Here is a 19,740-nt window from a genome sequence, read left to right on the forward strand (position 1 = left end):
CGCTTTGAGACTGGGAGGTTCGGGTTCGCGCCCCGGCCGAGTCATTCCTAAGACTTAAAAAGTGGTCGGCGGCGCCCTCTCTTGGCTGCGGCTGCATCGGGTCAGATGCAATCGACATTTCGTTCTGTGTACATTGTTACACAGAATGACAATACAAGGAAATTATTATTATTATTATTATTATTATAAATACGTACACTGTCATGTAATTGGGATTTTTTTTATAGGTTTGCTAGAACCTCCCACCACCAGGGGGCTCTAACTGGCGTTTTGAACTGGACACAGGTGTGTCCAATTGTCACACACCTGTGCCCAGTCACTCTGAACCCTTTAAAACAGGGGCGTCAAACTCATTTTAACTTGAGGGCCACACGTTGGAACTAACATTGTCTCGGGGGCTGGAAGGGTAGATTAGAGAGAAAGAGAAAAGATAAAGAAATAAGAGAAAGAGAGAGAGAGAAGTAGAGAAGGTAGGACAAAGAAAGAGAGGAAGAGAGAAAAAAGCGAAAGAGAGAGAGAGAGCGAGAGAGACAGAGAGAGAGAGAGAGAGAGCATGGAAAACAAGAGATAAAAAGAGAAATGGTGAGAGGGGAATGAATAGAAATAGAGCGAAAGAGAGAAGGAGAGAAAGGAGAAGGAAAGAAAGAGAGAAGGAAAATGGAAGAGAGCAAGAAAAAGAGAAAAAGAAAAAACGAAGAGCGCGAAAAGATAAAAAGACAGAAAAAGAGCAAGAGGAACAAAGAAGGAGAAAAAGAGAGACGGAGAGAGTGAAAGAGTGAAAGAGTGAGAGAAAAAGGGAGGAAGAGAGAGAGAGAGAAAAAAGATAAAGAAAGAAATGTAAGTACAGCATTTGTGAGAGGCACCTGGCTTTGGCAACATGAAGTTGACCTATTTCAACCTGCTGCTTGTTTTTCTCTTGCGCTTCTCTGAGTGTTGTCTCGCGGGCCGGATTCAATCCCTTAGCGGGCCTGATCTGGCCCGCGGGCCGCCTGTGCTTTAAAAGAACATTTTTGTTTAGCCAACTCTGTCGGGTCATTTGGAGTTTTTTCTGTCATGCTCGGTTCATTTTCACACCAGCCTCCTGCCTCCCCCACATGGGTCCATTTACCGACCACCAAAATCATAAAATGTTTTCAAATACTTGTAGAACCAGAACTTGGCATGTGATATATTTAACATGAGTCTCACTGGGAGGACATGATTGCACACCATCTTGCTGCTATGGGTAACAAAACCTCCAAAAAAAAGTAAAATGGTGTTTTGTATCTGTATTTTTGGGCATTCTATTCATGCTTTTTAGCACTCTTTCCGGTTGCACTGCACTTGTGCTTGTTGATTGGATAGGGTGTCAGCTTGTTATTTTGTATTATTCCTCATTATTGTTGGTTATTTTGACTGTTGTACACCGCCATTCTTAAATCCACTAGGAGGCACTAAGTCATAAACACTGTCCCTTTGACACATCCTAGAGTACCTGCAGTGAACCACAGTGGGGCTTTGAATCCCGTTGGCGTCCATACGCTCCCGAATGAGTTCCCTGAACCGCATCAGGACTTCTGTGCCCTGAGGGACTCCGTGGTCGGGCCAGGCGGTAAAGTGGAAATGTTTCACCGTCCTTTCTTCTCTGCTCCTTTCCTATTAAAATCCGATTTCGATGGAACAGGATAGGTTTGATGAGCGCATGTCTTTGCACCAAAACACGTTTCTATGGCGACGTCGCCGTTTTACATGTTTCACTCGGAATTCCCTCAATGTCCAGTCGGTTTCCGTCTGTTCGGAAGTTGTCGCGATGCTCAGCCCTCCGTGAAGACAGATTTCCCCAAGAGCGGCCCAATATTGTGCGCATTTAGTCTGAAAAAAAAAATCACAATCGTTCCAAAAAAATGTACACTACTGTAAAGTAGGCTTAAACTATTTCCTCAAAAGTGTGTATTTCTAACCAGATGGTATCATCTTTCTCTGTTTCAAAATTGGTACCGCCCAGAGGGATGTTTCTTTTCTTTCTTTGTCTTTGCCCAACCCTTTATGACTTAAATAAAATAGTTTGAGGGGGGGAGGGCGCCAGAGTTAAGGAGCGCGGCCAGGAGACGAACCCGGGTAAATTCCCCCTCTCCTAGACCCCTACCCCTCTCCAACTGCCAGTTGTAAAAAGTCTAAATACCTGGTGTATCTTTTAGCATTAACCAGCTTTTAAATAGCTCTCCCACATGTAAGAGGTCGATTTAGATCCCACAATTACCGTTTCAAAATGTTGGGGTCGCTTAGAAATGTCCTTATTTTTAAGGAAAGCATAGTTGTTTTCTATTAAAATAACATGAAACTAGTCCAGAAATAACGCCCCTATATCAGCAACATAGAAAGCAACTTTTTTATTATAACATCTAAATAGGTGTATGGAGGCCCATTTCCAGGAAGCAGGACTCCTTTGTGTTCTATTAGTACATTGTATTTGCTAATTGTGAGAAGAACGGATGATTAAAAACGTTGTGCAATGATGTTAGTATAGCCTAAAACTGACCTTCCTTTCAGCTAGTCCAGAATCTGAAGCATTACCTTTAAGGATGCGATGATAGGATTGGTGTGAAACTCAACAGCCTTTTTTGATTCTAAGAAATTGAGGCAATTTCATGCGATAAATTGGTAAGAAACTGAAGCTCTCCGACAACGGTGCGTACTACTCCCTTCAAAGAACAGCACAAACAGGCTCCAACAAGTGTCAAAAGAGAGTTGGACAACTACAATAGTGTTTAGTTTGAGAAATGGACACCATGGCAGAGTGGCGAAGAAAAAGCCATTTCAGAGACTGGCCACCAAAAGGGGGCGATGACTACGGGCAAAATAACAGACATTGGAAAACTCAATGGATAAATGCATTGATTCCGGACGAAAATCCAGGAACGAGCATGAAATCCATCTCCGCCCCTCCCCAGACCCTCATCGTGGAAAAGGTGTCAATCAAAATAGAAGGACTAACGACCATCTTGGGAATCATTTTACGAGTAAACAGAAATGATGTGGCCAGACCAAGGGATTACAGGAAGCAACGTCCAACAAAACAGAAATGTCTATTTATCCGTGGGCATTCTGTTGTCTTTTGGAGTCAATATTTGACACGCTTGGATTCTCTGGAGCAGCACAGCAGCGCAGTGGTTAGCGCATGCGCGGCACAATTTTGAGGTCAGGAGATCGAACCTCCTGTGTGGAGTTTGCATGTTCTCCCCGTGCTTGCGTGGGCTTCCTCCGGGCACTCCGGTTTTCTTCCACATTTCAAAAACATGCATGTCAGGTCCAAATTGTCCCTAGGTGTGAATGAGCGAGGGTGTCCTCTGCCCACTGCCCGAAGACAGCTGAGATGGGCTCCAGCACCCCCGCGACCCTACTGAGGATAAGCGGTGCATATAATGGATGGATGGATGGATTCTCCTTGATGCAACAAAGCAATTTTTGCAGACATTCAAAGAAGTTGAAGACGGCCAGGGGACATCAAGGTGAGTTACGCAGGCTTTACTGTTTTGAGGTATCTTGTTTCAGACTGATCTTGATTCTGTGATGAATAGATTTTGAAATGGTCATCATATCTTGAGGAGTTAGTGTGGGCACATGCGGCTTATAATCAGGTGATTTTTCATTTCACAAGAATATTGTACACTATACAAAATAATATTGCTGAAATAATTATATGAATCTATATTTTCATTCAGTTTTAATCATCACAGTTAATTGGTAATACAAAGCAGTTATCACTTCAAACTTTTCAGTTCACAATATTGTACATTATACAAAATAATCTTTCTGAAATATAAATCTATATATTCATGCAGTTTTAATCATCACAGTTAATTGGTAATACAAAGCAAGTAATCACTTCTGATTTTGCCGTTCATATATTCTTCGTGGTTTGCTGTCCCGCCACAGTTGTAATGCCTTCTGAAGGTCCAATCCATTATCATCCTCCTCATAGCGTAACCAGGAATATAATTTAGTCAATTTTGGCAGAAAAGTCCTTTTCTTGCTAGTATTCATTTGTTTATTTTCTTTAATCGAATCGTTCGCTTCAACGCGCGTGTTTTCCTTGCCTCCGCGATCTGCCGAAGAATTTCTCAGCCGTTTTTTCAAGCCGGAATTATTGCCGTTGTTATCACTTTCTGCATTATGTTTCGACTTATTACCGACACTGAAGAAATTACCAATTTTGTGTTGATTTTCACCTTCCCGCGACGACAAGCACCACAACAATGACGTCATCTCGAAGCAACGAGATCTCGTTTGCCGAGACCAAAAAAACAATGGCGGATCTGCCTGACGAAAAGTTTGGAGTGCGGTAAATCTTTGTAAAAAAAAGTAATCGAGTAATAATGACAATTTTGTGTCGAAAAGGTTGTGTCCCGGGGACGCACGTTGATTTGACACTATGTGTCCCCAGCAAAATTGATGCGTCTAGGACGCAGGGACGCGGGCAAACGAGAACACTGTATAAATATATTTATATATACATATTTATATATATGTATGTATGTATGTATGTATGTATGTAGAGTATATCCATGTTAGTATTCTGTGTCACAAAACACACCCATCGTCCTTCTGTGCAGTTGGTTACCATGACAATGGCGTCAACCTTCAGCTCCCAGATCATTCTCCAGAAGTCGGCCATTGTGGAGGTCAGAGGTCCTTGCGTGGCCACGAACTCACGGCTGCTGTTGTAACCCTGCCGAGATCATAAAAGGTTCTGACCCGGAAATGTGTCAACGTGTTATCCGACTCGGAATATCCCATCTTACTGACCAATCAAAACAAGAAGACTGCTGCGGTGCTACCGTATACCTGTGAGCTGTGTTTAGATAGATAGATAGATAGATAGATACTTTATTCATCCCCGAAGGGAAATTCACTTTTCCAGCAGCATCCCTAAGCTGAGAACAATCGAAAATAACTGAGAACAATCGAAAATAACACGGGAGCTGCTTGAGTGGCTGCCATTCGTGACGGCGCCGGAGAAACGATTCAATTTGAATCATGTACAAACAAACAAACAATTGAATCATGTACAAGAAACGATTCAATCTGAATCATGTACAAACAAACAAACAATTGAATCATGTACAACAAACAAACAAAATATTTATGTTTCAATAAGTGGAGTGTTAATAAAATGGGGGGAAAATAATTTCTGATACTGATATAACCAGGTAAAACTAAGCCCCTTCCCCCCCCCCAAAAAAAATTTTTTCCGACTGTCATTTTTAAACCATAAATAGAAAGTAGAGCTTTAGATAAGGTATATCAAAATATAAACTTATTTACTTGCAGCCTCTGTAAAATGTGGATGTCTTTGACATCTATATTTCTAATGGTACAACAACTTCATTTACCGTAAATTCCGGACTATAAACCGCTACTTTTTTTCCAAACGTTCAACCCTGGACCGGTGGAATATATGCGCTGAGGAAAACTGCAACTTCTTAGCGTGTGCACAAATGAAATTAGCGTAAACATATCCTCATCATGCAAATTGCAAAAAGAAAGGCACATGACGCAGCTTTCAAGCTAAATGCAATCGAGCAGTCCGTTAAAGAAGGAAACAGAACTACTGCACGTAAATTTTACTTTGCGAGCGTGTTGCTAGCGTGTTTTTGAATAAGGGGGCGTGGGACGACGTCTATATGACAAAGTCTCTTTCCCATACTGGGGAAGACGACTTAGATGACGTCAGTTATAAGAAGGAAGATGAGGACGGTTTACCGTGGTTTCTACAAGTGGGGTATGGTTTTTTTTTAACAGACCCGTTGACTGTGTTGCAAGCGTGTTGCTAGTAGCGTTTTGCTACCCTTCACAGGCACGGTTTGGGATGAAAGTTATAATATTATTATTAAAGCTTTGAAAACTCTCTCGGTGTACCGTCTTTCTTTGGAAATATGTGTAACCATGTATAATATGTATTTGCAACTGTATATTTTTGTCATGTATTTATTTTAGAAACTTATTCTGATATGTTTTGTACGAGCAAATGAGAAAGAAGGGGCGGGGCAAACGCGGGCTGACGGGAAGTGGAGTAAAGGTGAGACGTGTTTGTGGACGCGGCCAACAATAGTGGATATATATTTTTCCCACCCTTACCTTTGGAAATATACACTTTTTCCTTGGATTACTTTCAACGGGCACCTGGACTTTGCAGGTCTGCATTAAATCTTAAGTACTGGTATCATTTTCGGTTCATTAGGCCGGCTGTGTTTTTATCGGGTAAGGGTTTAATTTGTTTTTTCAGTGTGGGCGCATGCGGCCAATATACAGGTGCGGCTTGTGTATGTACTAAATCGGTTTTCCTCCCAAAATGTAGTGGGTGCGGCTTTATTCAGGTGCGCTCTATAGTACGGAATTTACGGTAATCAAGTTACATGACTGCAATATTAAGGTATACAGATGACATTTCTTCAACAACGGTATCGGATTACAATTTGAAAGTAACCCTCCCAACTCTGCAGGTACTTACCGGAATGTAAGAGGCGTTGATGTAATCCGACTTGCCGTTCCTAGTTTGTAACTTCACTCTGCTCCAGTCGTCTGGAAAAATAATTGAAAAACGTGGAACATTTTCATTTTAAATTTTTGAGGCCACACTTACACGGCAGCACGTTGGTGAAGCGGTTCTTTTCCATGTTTTCAGGCACCAGAGCGGCGTTCTGGGTGTGCTCGATGCCGACGGCGGCGAGTCTCTGGTCAGAAAAGGTTACAAAGCGCGATTATTTGGGAGTTTTGCATGCTCGTCTCCTGAAGAAGGGGTGAGCGCTTTTAAAGAGGAGTCAACTTATACATTTGGTCTATCTCATCTCATTAGCTGCACCGCTTATCCTCAGTAAGGTCGCGGGGGTGCTGGAGCCCATCCCAGCAATCATTGGGCAGTGGGCAGGGGACACCCTGAACTGGTTGCCAGCCAATCACAGGGCACACAGGGACAGACAACTCGCTCATTCACACCTAGGGACAATTTGGACCGGCCAATCCACCTGAAATGCATGTCTTTGGAACCCACACAAGCACGGGGAGAACGTACAAACTCCGCACAGGAAGTCCAGTAGCTGGATTTGAACCCACACAGGAGGTTCCCAAGACCTTAGAACTGTGCCGCACAGGCGCTAACCACTGCGCCGCCGTGCTGCCCCACATTTAGTCTATATTTTATGGTATTTGATCATTTTTCATACAGAACGGAATAAAAAAAAAAAAAACGATCTGTTCTCGCCTATTTCGGGCTGTAATCCAGATCGTTTTGGTTACTGGTAGCAAACAACATCGTAGATGACCAATATTGTCTCGGTACTCTACATTGTCTGTCTTGTTGTAAGTAAAAAGGTGCAAGGTTTATTATCATTTAATAAGGAAGATTTGCAATCAGGAGAGAGACTGTTGATATCCGAGCACTTACTGTGCTTTACTACAAATTAAAGTTAAGGAAACTTTACATGAACGTACACACAATTTTTTTAAAGCACATTACTACTAAACTGAAAACGTATCAGTTTTTTTAGGGAGAGCACCTCGTATTCCTCGCCGAAGCCTCTGTTCTTATCCATGCTAAGTTTGAGGAAGTGGCTTGGAAAATCTGCCAGGGGAACGTCCCTGCAAAAAAAGCAGAGCAAGCGTTTCACCTTCCTGTTGAGCATGTACGACTACACAGGTCCTGTGCATCCATGTTTCCTGCGATTCCATTCGATGTTACCCAGGGCCCCTGCGCAGGAGGTGCAAAAGCTATCTATCTACCTTGGTCATATCCCTCAAGAGGGGTGACCGACAGCAAGACAAACAAATACAATACCAAAGAAAATAAAAGATGGAAAAAGTAGCAAAAAAAAAAAAAACACACAGAAAAATGTTTGGACCATGGCCAACCCAAATTCCCAAACACCCAAACAAGTTAAGCACCTCGGCACCCGAGTCGGTCATGCTTTCGTCCCTCCAGATGAAACGGGACACGAGATCAGCGTGACAGAACACACTCTTCTGTCCGACAACTTTCACTGGTTTACCCCTGCCGCATCATACGGGTGCCCTGCCCATCCCTTAGAACGCGTCCAAACATCCCACTATCCTTTTACAACACCTCTCCACTCCTTCCTATCACCAACAAGAGCTCTAGCTTCCACAATATTTCGACCTCTTTCCTGCAGTGCACTCATAACACCGTCCATCCACGTCAATCGCGGCCTTTCTTTTCCATTGACTTCTCTGTAAATCCTCTTCAACATTGGCTCCTCATCCATCCTCTCCATGTGTCCAAACCAACCAAGTACTTTCTTATCCACACGCTTGCTCAGTTCCACTACTACTCCAGTTCTGTCTCTCACAATTTCATTTCTCAATCTATCTAATGTCGTCACTCCAAACATGCTCCTCGAACACTTTATCTCAAAAACATGTCATTTCCTTCTCAAATCTGCGTTGTGCAAAAGCACAATGCAGAAAACCGATTAGAGCAGTTGTCTCGGAAAAGGTTCGGTACACTTGGAGTCAGTGATCCAGCAGGCAACTATGGTGGCACTCCAAGGTTTCCAGAAGGGCAGGCAAGGTTTCAATACACTGTGATAAACAAGACTGTAACAAGAAGGCAACAAACTAGCACCTAACCCAGAAGACAAAAATATTTAAACAGCGAAGCGGGAGAGTTGTGATAAGAGAGTAATCAGGAGAAAGGATACCAAGTGAGGGGTGGAAATCGAAGCCAGGAAGCAATTGGCCAGGGAAGAGAGAATATCAAACCTGGCTGCAGGACTGTGACAACGCATTAAGATTCCCAGTAGATCCCATTCATTAAGTTCTCCTGTAGATCCCATGTGTTCATGTTTCTTGCACAGTCAGTGCGTTACGAGGCTACAGGTGATCCACTTGTCCCTCTGTTGGCTTTGACTTAAGAGTCACTTTACATGATGAGCTTTGAGGCAATGCCGTGACATCGTTGCTTATCAAACCATGAGATCACCCATCCCAGTTTAGTCTTCCCTGATTTTTTGGGAACTCAAGTTTTGTTTTTCTAGTCCCATTTGAGAATTGCTGTTAAAAGTGTCGATAAAAACTCATATTGTTGGGATATGATATAATGAAATTGTGTGTTTAATTTCTGTTAAAAATGTCAGAAAAAATTGTTAAAACGTCACGAAATTGTGAATATGCTTAATTGCTGTTGAGATTGTCGAGAAAAATTGTTCAAACCTCACATTGTTTATTTGCTAAAAACCAAAAAAAAAAAAACCAAGAAGTATTTAATCGCTGTTAAAAGTGTTGATAAAAACTCATATTGTTGGGATGTGATATAATGATGACTCACAACACGCGGTAAGCTTTCTCTCCTGGCTTTGATCTCCGGCAAAACAAACATAAAATGCGACAAACACAAAATGAATATCAATCCAAACAGCTTGCCAACATCATTTTTGCTGTTCTGTGTATTCCGTTACTCCCCAAGCCTGCACAAAATGGAGTCATTTTATTCATATTTAGTTTCTTTTGTCTTTTATGAGCATATTTGGTATTGGAGTCATCCAAAAGTCACTGAAAGTAATCCAGTTCAAGTAACCCTACCCAACCCTGCCATTTACATATACAGTATGGACTTTGTATGGAAATTGTCCAAAAAGATGCAGCTCGCCCCCGATGCGGCAGATGGCAGTAGAGAGAGACTATTTGGCGAGGGGCGGACCTGGCGGAAGTCTAGCTGTTATCCTTTTCTGTTATTTTTTAACCTTTTCTTGTGTTATTACATAAACGGGAAAGTGTGGAGGGACTTTCTCACTTATTACAGCGAAAAAGGACACACGGAACGACGCAAATTGAAAGAGATCGAGGAAAAGGGAGAAGCATTGCAAATACTTGGTGGGGAGCGGATTTTACTCTTCATTTTGGTGTTCTTTCATAAGTAAACATCGAATTGCGCATGCATGTTTTTTTGCTTTGTTTTTAGAAAATGCAATCGTTGACGAGGCAAAACTTCCACACCGAGTGTGAAGGTCACGTCAACAAACTCATCAACTTGAAACTCAAGGCATCCTACACTTACCTTTCCCTGGTAAATATTGCTCTATTTTGCAGGTTTTATTTTGCAATTGGGTTTAAGGAAACTATTATAAAATACTACAAAAACGTTTACAGGTAACCCTTTTAAACACATTGTTTGAATATTCGTTTGATTAAATGTTAAAAGTGAAATTGGATCTGTCCTTTTTGTATTTTAGGCTTTTGAAATGTCACTCATTGTTGTTCTTTCTTTCTTATATTGAAGATACATCATTTTTAACATTACTCATGCTTTAGCTAAAAATGTTTATCACTAATTAACAAGTGGCATCATCTTTGTTCTTCAATGCATTACAAACATTGTGAAGGGGTAGAGAGTAAAGGTGACTGTGTAGTACTACAACGTGTATGTGTATATATATATATATATATATATATATATATATATATATATACATATACAGACACTGCCCTGACAATTGTTCGTAAGTTTAATTCGTTTGTAAGTTGCTTCAGTGCTATATTTTGTATGGAATGCTTGTTTAGGTTTATATAAGTATGTTTAAGGCACATGTGTCAAACTTCCGGCCCGCAGGCCACGTCCGGCCCGCCGTGTAATCATATCCAGCCCGCAAGACCATTTTACATTATTGTTGTTAATGGCTCATCAATATGAACAACGCCGTCTCATCCCTGGACATCATATTCTGACGTTTTAGTCACTGTACCTATTCCTTCATATATGACGTATACTATACTAAATACTAAGGGTCAGGAACCTATGGCTCGCGAGCCAGATATGGCTCTTTCTATGAGTACCTATGGCTCAGAGACAAATTTAATTGCATGCAAATTATTGATCCTGTTCAGATACACGCAAAGCCAAACCAAAGCTAGATTACAAAGCAGTACTTTTCAGAATATATAGGGCACGTTTCACTACTATTTACAGTCAAGGTCTCACACCAAAAAAAAAAAAAAAAAAAAAAACTCGTTTTGGCTGTAGAACGCTAAAGAATCCTTTATATAAAAGCTCACTATATAATCTGTGGTCAGTGTTCGGATACTTTTTGATGACTCCACGGAACAAATTGTAAATACGCCAAAACACCGGAAGAGAACTTAAAAGTTATTTGATTGGGTGAGTGGGAGGGATGGGTGGAGCTATGCAAAAAGTGCCGGCACTCCCTCCCATCTCTCGCCCTACTCTGTCTGCGCCAAAGGTAAGCACATCAGGCTCCCTGTTCTCAGAATCTTGTGACGTTTTTACAAAATAACTTGTGTAGCATTTTCATATTTCTACTTTTGACAGGAGATATGTTAAGGAGAGCAAAATCTTTTGGGATATTTAAGTTTTTTAATATATACATTGACATAGGAGCAAATGAATTTGAATGTTATTTTAATGTTAAGTTGTTTAAGTTAATTTCTAAGTTGTATAATTTAACAGGACATTTTTATTTACAGCAAAATAATAAATACTGTATAAGTGATTTAAGGTTTAAATGTAATATTCTTGTCTGTTTTTATTCATATTTATGTTCCAAAAACATTCAGTTTAAGTGTGTTCAATAAATGATTTTCCTGGTTGGCCCGCGACCTTAAGTGTGTTTTGAATTTTGGTCCCTTGTGCAATTGAGTTTGACATCCCTGGTTTAAGGCTTGTATAAGAAACCTGTATCGTTTTGAAACTGAAAAATAAACGTTTAATAAAATACTATGCTCTATAACGTTGCAAATCAGGCTGAATGATAAAGCATAGTACTGGAAAAACAAAGCTACACATTAGGCGTTGACATTCTGTGGTCTGTGAAGCCCTTTGAGACTCCTTGTGATTAAGGGCGTCACAAATAAACATGACTTATCTGTTTTTCCTTACAGGGCATGTATTTTGACAGGGATGATGTCGCCCTGAACAAATTCTCCACTTTTTTCCTGGAGCTCTCCCGCAAAGAACAAGAACACGCCGAGAAGTTGCTGGCCTATCAGAACACGAGAGGCGGACGCATTTTGCTGCAGACTATTGCTGTAAATGAGCATGTTGTGTTTGCGTATCTCGCTGATGTTTCGTCTAATGTCTCACGTATGCTGCAGAAACCAACTCGGGAGGACTGGAAAGGTGGCTTGGATGCCATGTCCTTCTCGCTGGACTACCAAAAAGCCATCAACACTTGTATTCTGGATGCGCACCGAAAAGCGGACACCCTCAATGACGCTCATGTAAGCAGTGTTCATTTTAGCTGTAAAAAGTGATGGGTCCCCGGAGACTCGCATGCTCATGAATCTATGGGTCCCAACAGAGATCTATGGCTCCCCAAAATTTTGTCTTATCCAGGTTGAAATTGTAATCTATACATTCATTCCGTTTTAATCATCACGATTTATTGGTAATACAAATCAGTTATCACCTCAAGATTTTTCAGTTCACAACAATATTGTACATTATACGAAATAACATTGCTGGAATAATTATATTAATCTATATTTTCATTCAGTTTGAATCATCACAGTGAATTGGTAATACAAAGCAGTTATCACTTCGGATTTTTCAGTTCATATATTCTCTGTGGTTTGCTATCCCGCAACAGTTGTAATGCCTTCTCAAGGTCCAATCCATTATCATCCTCCTCATACTATAACAAGGAATATAATTGAGTCCATTTTGGCAGAAAAGTCCTTTTATTGCTGGGAGTATTCTTTTGTTTATTTTCTTTCGTCCAATCGTTCGCTTCAACACACGTGTTTTCCTTGCCTCCGCGATCTTCCGAAGAATTTCTCCGCCGTTTTTTTCGTGCCGGAATTACTGCCGTTGTTATCACTTTCTGCATTATGTTTCGATTTATTACTGACACTGAAGAAATGACCAATTTTGTGTTGATTTTCACCATCCCTCAACGACAACCACCACAAAAATTATGTCATTTCGGAGCAACGAGATCTCGTTTGTCGAGATCGCCGTGCAGACGAAAACTCGAAACGCGAGACCAAAACAACAATGGCGGATCTGCCTGACGAAAAGTTTGGAGCGCGGTAAATCTTTGTTAAAAAAAAGTAATCGGGTAAAAATGACAATTTTGTGTCAAAAAAGTTGCGTCCCGGGGACGCACGTGGATTTGACACAATGCGTCCCCAGCAAAAATAATGCGTCTAGGACGCAGGGACGCGGGCAAACTAGAACACTGTGTAAGTAGGGAAAATACAATCATCATTCTAAGGCAAAGCATATTGTTGCAAAAAATGAAGGTCTTTTTTCGATACATATATGTGCCAAATTTGTGAGAGCTAATAGTATGCTAGATTCAAATGCTACTTAAGAAATTAGTATAAAACAGTTCTATTTTTGTCATGGTCCGCTGACAAGACCGATGGGTCACAATTTGCCACCCCAGCTGTAGTTTGGAGACCCCTTTTCTAAAGTGTCTACACCCATTTCATCAGTATATTTTGCATTGCCGGTGAGCAATAGGAAGGGGTGTTTATTTTGATGCAAATTCTCTTGACAGTTGTGCGACTTCCTGGAGGGGAATTTCCTGGACGACAGCCACGACACCATCAAGAAATTGGGCGACAACATCGGAAGCCTGACTCGCCTCGCCGCCTCCCAAAACCCCGGCCTCGGAGAATACCTTTTCGACAAGCACACCTTATAAAGACCGAAAAATCCTGTTTTTAGAGTTGTTGCCAGGTCGCCTAAAAAACCTCCAAACCTCACATTCACCGCAGTTGGTATGGTGCTCGTTTTTCTACTCTCTCATTTCTCTCTGTTCTGAAGGTCCAGCATCGAATAAAGGGTCCCTGTGCCAGCACTGGGTGTTTATGGACATTTTGTTCTGCTTTATTGCAACTCGTCCCCGTCTACCTTTTTTAATAGATAACCAACGGGACTTTGCTTCGTGTCGAGTTCGCTCAAAGTTCGGTGAGCGGCACTCGACCTGGCTTTAGGTTTGAAAATGGTTGAAAGTGAGGGTCTTGGGAAAAAAGATAAGGACGTGGCCCCCGCCCTGTAAACGCCGCACGTTGTAATCTGGCCATGCAAGCGGGTACACGCCCATTGAAGGATGTGTGTACTTATTCCATGACTACACACAAAAAACCCTAACATCTGTACCTATTAACACCAGTGACTAAAACTCATGACAAAAAGTTACCGGACACCAGCCATAAAGTTGCCTGCCCCATTTTTCACAACTTCTCATCTCATCAGCTGCACCGCTTATCCTCAGTAGGGTCTCGGGGGTGCTGGAGCCCATCCCAGCAATCATCGGGCAGTGGGCAGGGGACACCCTGAACTGGTTGCCAGCCAATCGCAGGGCACACAGGGACAGACAACTCACTCGATCAGTCACACCTAGGGACAATTTGGACCAGCCAATCCACCTGAAATGCATGTCTTTGCAATGTGGTTGGAAACCGGAGTGCCCGTAGGAAACCCACGCAAGCACGGGGAGAACATACAAACTCCGCACAGTAAGGCCGGGAGCTGGATTTGAACCCACGCAGGAGGTTCCCACAACCTCAGAACTGTGCCGCACACGCGCTAACCACTGCGCCGCCTTTTTCACAACTTGAAACACAAAAGACGACTCATCGCAAATAAAAACAATTGTTGTAAAGTATTAAGGATTGATCATCAGAATATATAACAGAACACTTTAAAATGAAGATGATTATAAATCTACTAATAACATTCATTGCGATAAGAGAGTAATGTCCACGATGCTTTTAATGTACCGTATTTTCCGCACTATAAGGCACACCTAAAAGCCTTTATTTTTTTTCAAAAGCTGACCATAGATAGATAGATAGATAGATAGATATGCGCCTTATAATACAGTGCGCCTTATATATGGATCAATATTAAGTCTCAGAACTAAGGCAAGCAGCCGCCGACTCGATTTTCCCCCGAAGGCGAAGTAGTCCGCGGTGTATGCTGGGATTTATATACCGGCGTTTCATTTCCTAACCAATGTGTCAATCATCATTTGAATCAGTCACTATTGGCTAAACTTATTCGGAGGTAAAGGGGGCGGATCCTTTTTATCATTTACAGGCTCGCATAGGCTAAAGGGCGAAACAAAGTCTGCAATTGGCCGAAAAAGACGGATGTGAATCACAGGTTGGGTTGCACTACGGCATAGAGAAAACATGTTTTACTATTCTGTATTTGTAAATATTTGACTCTCCTGGATTTACTACACTCACGGTTGTAAGACGACCATGGTTACGTATCGTTATTGAACGTGATGGCTGCAAGAGAACTTGCAGCCATCACGGGCTATGCGGCTTTATATTTTCCCAGTATCTTGTTTTATAACAATCTTGATGTTTCTGTGATGAGTCTATTTTTAAACTCAATTCAATTCAAAGTGTTTATTGTCTTATGCACAGTAAAGAACCCTGTTTCCCTGCACGATAAAATCTTTACTTTGCTGTCCACACAGTTGCCAGCAAAAAATAAAATGGAAACTAAGAAATGTTTGGCATTTCTTGAATCCCAAGACTTTAACCTTTCGAATGATATTTGGAACAATGCGTTTGAGTGACATCGTACAGACACTGTTTCCGTACATGTCTGAGACACGCATTTGCTTCTTTGCAAGCTTTCGAAATGTTAAGGGGGTAATAAGTTGGACTGAACTATGTGACTGTTTTGTCGACGTTGCCATTGTTGCGCCTTATGTATGGAAAATATAGGACCAAAAAACTATTTTTTGGGGGTGCGCCCTATAACCCGGTGCGCCTTATAGTGCGGAAAATACGGTATGTTGACGTTTTGTAGCGTCATCAATTTCGTTAGCTTCTTTTGAATCTTTCTTCTTTGGCTTGATTCCTAACCTCTGTGCGTCTACTTTGAAACATGATATGCAAATGCACAACCTTATAGCGCTCGGGAGAGTCCGGAAGCACAAAATTGTTCGATTCAGGCTTCTGATTGGCTGCAGAGTATGCAAATTGTCAAACGAACCGAAATTCCGAAATTTCCAAACTGAACGAAGATTTCGAAATCGGAATACAACAATGTTTGATTTGAAAAAAACCTTTTTTTTTCCTTGAAAACGTTTAGGGCCACCCGGGCGGAGACGTTTTGGAAGTTGTACGCCCGACGTAAAATATGCATGCCCCGGGCATCCGGGCAGACCTTATTTCACACACTGTTAACATACTTTAAAAGCGGGGTCCTTCATTTGAGGTGTGATTAAAAAATTGAAAGTAGAATATGTTTACTACGTGTTAACCATGCCCAAAAGCGAAGCCTATCTGCTTTTAGCAACGCTGTTTCACGACACACAAAAAGGGGGGAGGAGAGGGATGTTGGAAGGTGATTTTCTGCTCTTAATCACAGTTTTTGAAATAGTAAAAGAGAAGGCCTGTGTCAAATGCCAACCCAAACCCCCCAAAAAGATGAAAAAAGAAAAAGTTTATACGAGCATGTCAAAGATACGACCATACTTGCACACACAACATAAAACATATACATCATAGGCGCCACCGCGAGCGGCAGCCTTTCCAGCAGCTCCCTTTTATTTTGCCCCTTTTGTGATTTATTGTTTTAAGTGTCTGCTTCTATTTTCGTCCCGTTTTTCGTCCCGTTTGACAACCACACTTTGGATGACTTTCTATCCTATGGTTATGGGTTTTAACGCACAAAAATGTGTTTATTTGAGGAATCGACTCCTTGCCCTGAAGAATTCTCGTGCCGGCGTAATGAGGGGGCCCTATCGTGGATGCAGAGCCAGAGCTAGCTAAGCGGCGTTATAAGTCTTCGGTACCGTCCGTAATCACGGTAAATGTGAACTCTCTACCAAATAAGACAGACGAACTGGTTGTGCTGGTGAAAAACATCAAAGCGTGCAGTTTGCTGTGTTTTACGGAAACCTGGCTCACGTCTAGCATCCCGAACGCTAACGTGGAGCTACCCGGCTTCAGCGCTGTTAGGGCGGACAGAGACACAAAAGCCTGCGGGAAGCGAAGAGGAGGCGGACTAGCTATCTACGTGAACACGAGGCGGTATAACCCTGGGCACAAAGATTTCCATCTGCCGCAGGGACGTCGAACTTTTGGCCTAGCGTGTGATGTCATTCACTCCGCTGTTGCTAAACTACAACACAGTACCCCGAGGCAATCTTGTTAATAAACAAAAGGATACTGCTGGAAGTGTGAATTACCCTACAGAGATGAATAAAGTATCTATCTATCTAGCTATCATGAAAAGCTTGGCAGAGGCTGCAATAATGATGCAAGCCGGGTATGGCGCCATCGAGGAGAAAAGAGTCCTATTCCATACGGTGTGTTTATGGTGGGCGTGACTGCGTGCAAGACTGTGATAGGCTGGTATATGCAGTCAGTCATACAGCCAGGTTGGGCGGGCGTGCAAGTCAATGAGCAGGTAAAGTCAGAAGAGTACAAAGGAATGGTGATCACCAGCAGGTGCTCCAAGGATTGTTATAAGATCCGGGAAGGGAATCCGCTGGCGTCAGGAGAAAGCAAATGCGGTGCTGCAGGTCCGGCCTATGGCTACTTTGTGGATTTTCACGTTTCACAGGTGTTTCTATTCCTTATTACTGCAATATCTGAGGAAATATGTGTAAACAAACAAAAACGAAAAAAAGCAAAACTCCAAAGGGAGCAAAAAGGGAAAATACCGGAGCAAGTGTGAGAAGCGTCCTTTCTCAAGAGCCTACAGAAAAATCCTTTATGATAGGGGTCGGGAACCTATGGCTCACAAGCCATATATGTCTCTTCATGATCAGATATTGGTTGGAAATGAAATAGAACAAGCATGATCTTTCATTTTCATGCTTCATACAACATCAAGTGTAGCTGCAACAATCATGACAATTCCAACGCTATATATAGCAGACACAATTTTATCTACAGTTTACAGTCAAGGTGTCACACCAACAGACCCCCTTGTGGCTGTAAACGGCTATAGAATCCTCGATATGGATGATCATTGACGTTGACATTTTATGATGAAAACTGTAAGGTTCAACCCAACACTTGTAACAAAAACCTGTATACAAAAATGTCACAGAGATGTGAATTTGACTTACTTGCAAGTAGAGATGACCATAGGCTGTCTATTACAGTCTACTGGACACTCTGAAAAAGTCTATTTTGTCCTTGCCGTTTTATTGTATTAGGAACGCTCTAATTTACATGTTTCTTCTGTTAAAGGGAGGGAGAGTGACAAAAAAACAGTTTGATATCTGTTTTCACAACAACATCTTAACGTGTCAACACCTGTTTGGACTTACAACATCATGTTATCGTATCAACAATATTACTACTATTGAACTAGGCGAGAATGACACACTAAGCAAGAATTGAACACAGTATGCAACAGTAGAATAAATTATTTACAGTTTAAATCCACAGAACACGCTTTAACCCCAAACAAACGTTTTACCCAGAAGCGCTAGCGAATAAGAAATTTGATTGGGTGAGTGGTTGTATACAAAGGACAGGACGCGCACACTCTTTCTCCTTTGCCCAGCGCCATCTGCACTGAAGGTGAATACGTAGGTATCATCGTTTGCAGTATTTTGTGACATTTTTACAAAAGAACTTTGCTCGCACCTTGTTTTCAAACCATTATTAAGGACAAAAAGAAGTCTTAAGTAACTGCAGTGGAAGTGGTATATTGGTATGGGACATAGGCTCTGGCAATATTATTATGAATAGTTCATAGATTTGATCAAATTGTCTTTCGTCACACAGTGGAATATAATGCGCTGAAGGATTAGCATTTGTGTGGTGAGCGGCCTCGGCGGTTTTGTTGGGTTTTGTTCGTCAAATATTTGCAGTGGCTCTCAAAAAAGAAGAGAAAATCGTTTTCTTTTGATGGCTCTTTGTGTTAAAAAGGTTTCCGACCTCGATGCTAAGTATGCCTTTTTTTTGTTTGCCAATTATACGATTAGCTTAATGCTATCGGACTTGTGTTTGTTTTTGAAGTGACTGTCCATCTGCTGCATGCTGGCTTGGCACCACCGATGTGTCCAGATGTGGCAGCGTGCCACTGGATTCCATTCAGCTAAAGGCAAACCATGTCCGCTCAGAATAAGGGGTGGGTAAACCTCGACCCGCGGGCCTCGTGAAGCCCCTCGAGCTGTTTTGTCCGGCCCGCCAAAAGAAAAAGGGTCAAAATATAATGACTGTGTACAGAATAGTAAATAAAGTACTACTTTTTTTTTTTTTGCTGCCAACTCGGTCTCCTTTGTGTGTCTTGAACAAAAATACTATTACAAAAATACTATTACAAAAATACTACAAAATTAGTGTTTAGTGTTTAAAAACAGGGCCCTATTATTTTGCTTTTATTTTGAAAAAAAATAAAAATAAATACCCGATAGAAATGCAACAAAAATACGACGATAGTAGTACTACACTACAAAAATACTGCTCAATAATATTACACCAGAAATACTTAAAGAAAAGCAAAAACGGTTGGTTGGTTGGATCATCTAAGCACATTTCCTGCAGTGTGTCTTGGGTAGGTACAGCCCGGTGGCGCCCATCCATCTCCAGGAAAAAAGATATATTACTACAGTAATGCAATAATACTACTACAAAAATATAACAGAAATACTACAAAAACACAACTATGGTAAAACCACAAAAGTGCATCAACATTAGTACTACAAAAATACTACAGATATACTGAAAAACACCAGTATGGAAACACTAAAAAAATTATACGACAAAAATACTACAGATATACTAAAAAACACCAAT

The 19,740-nt window shown here is 41.5% G+C and overlaps 2 protein-coding genes across 2 annotated transcripts in view; one reads left to right on the forward strand and one right to left on the reverse strand.

The window, feature by feature from the left end:
• Nucleotides 1-8,900, reverse strand: part of LOC148347924 (receptor-type tyrosine-protein phosphatase H) — a 13,561-nt gene extending 4,661 nt beyond the window's left edge. Inside the window, 7 exon segments of the mRNA XM_088324324.1 lie at nucleotides 1,475-1,635; nucleotides 1,729-1,851; nucleotides 4,574-4,708; nucleotides 6,491-6,561; nucleotides 6,623-6,713; nucleotides 7,536-7,617; nucleotides 8,755-8,900. Coding sequence (XP_088180450.1) covers nucleotides 1,475-1,635; nucleotides 1,729-1,851; nucleotides 4,574-4,708; nucleotides 6,491-6,561; nucleotides 6,623-6,713; nucleotides 7,536-7,617; nucleotides 8,755-8,828 — 737 coding nt within the window. The 5' untranslated portion in view covers nucleotides 8,829-8,900.
• A 112-nt stretch (nucleotides 8,901-9,012) lies between these two features.
• LOC148347925 (ferritin, lower subunit) lies at nucleotides 9,013-13,828 on the forward strand. The gene is made up of 5 exons (XM_088324322.1): nucleotides 9,013-9,864; nucleotides 9,953-10,057; nucleotides 11,887-12,033; nucleotides 12,100-12,225; nucleotides 13,509-13,828. Exons 2-5 carry the CDS (start codon nucleotides 9,956-9,958, stop codon nucleotides 13,653-13,655), a joined length of 522 nt encoding a protein of 173 aa, XP_088180448.1. The 5' UTR covers nucleotides 9,013-9,864; nucleotides 9,953-9,955; the 3' UTR covers nucleotides 13,656-13,828.
• The last annotated feature ends 5,912 nt before the right edge of the window (nucleotides 13,829-19,740 follow it).

The sequence above is a fragment of the Urocampus carinirostris genome, chromosome 19, assembly GCF_059441175.1.
Source record: "Urocampus carinirostris isolate Australia breed hairy pipefish chromosome 19, RoL_Ucar_1.0, whole genome shotgun sequence".
Taxonomy (NCBI): domain Eukaryota; kingdom Metazoa; phylum Chordata; class Actinopteri; order Syngnathiformes; family Syngnathidae; genus Urocampus; species Urocampus carinirostris.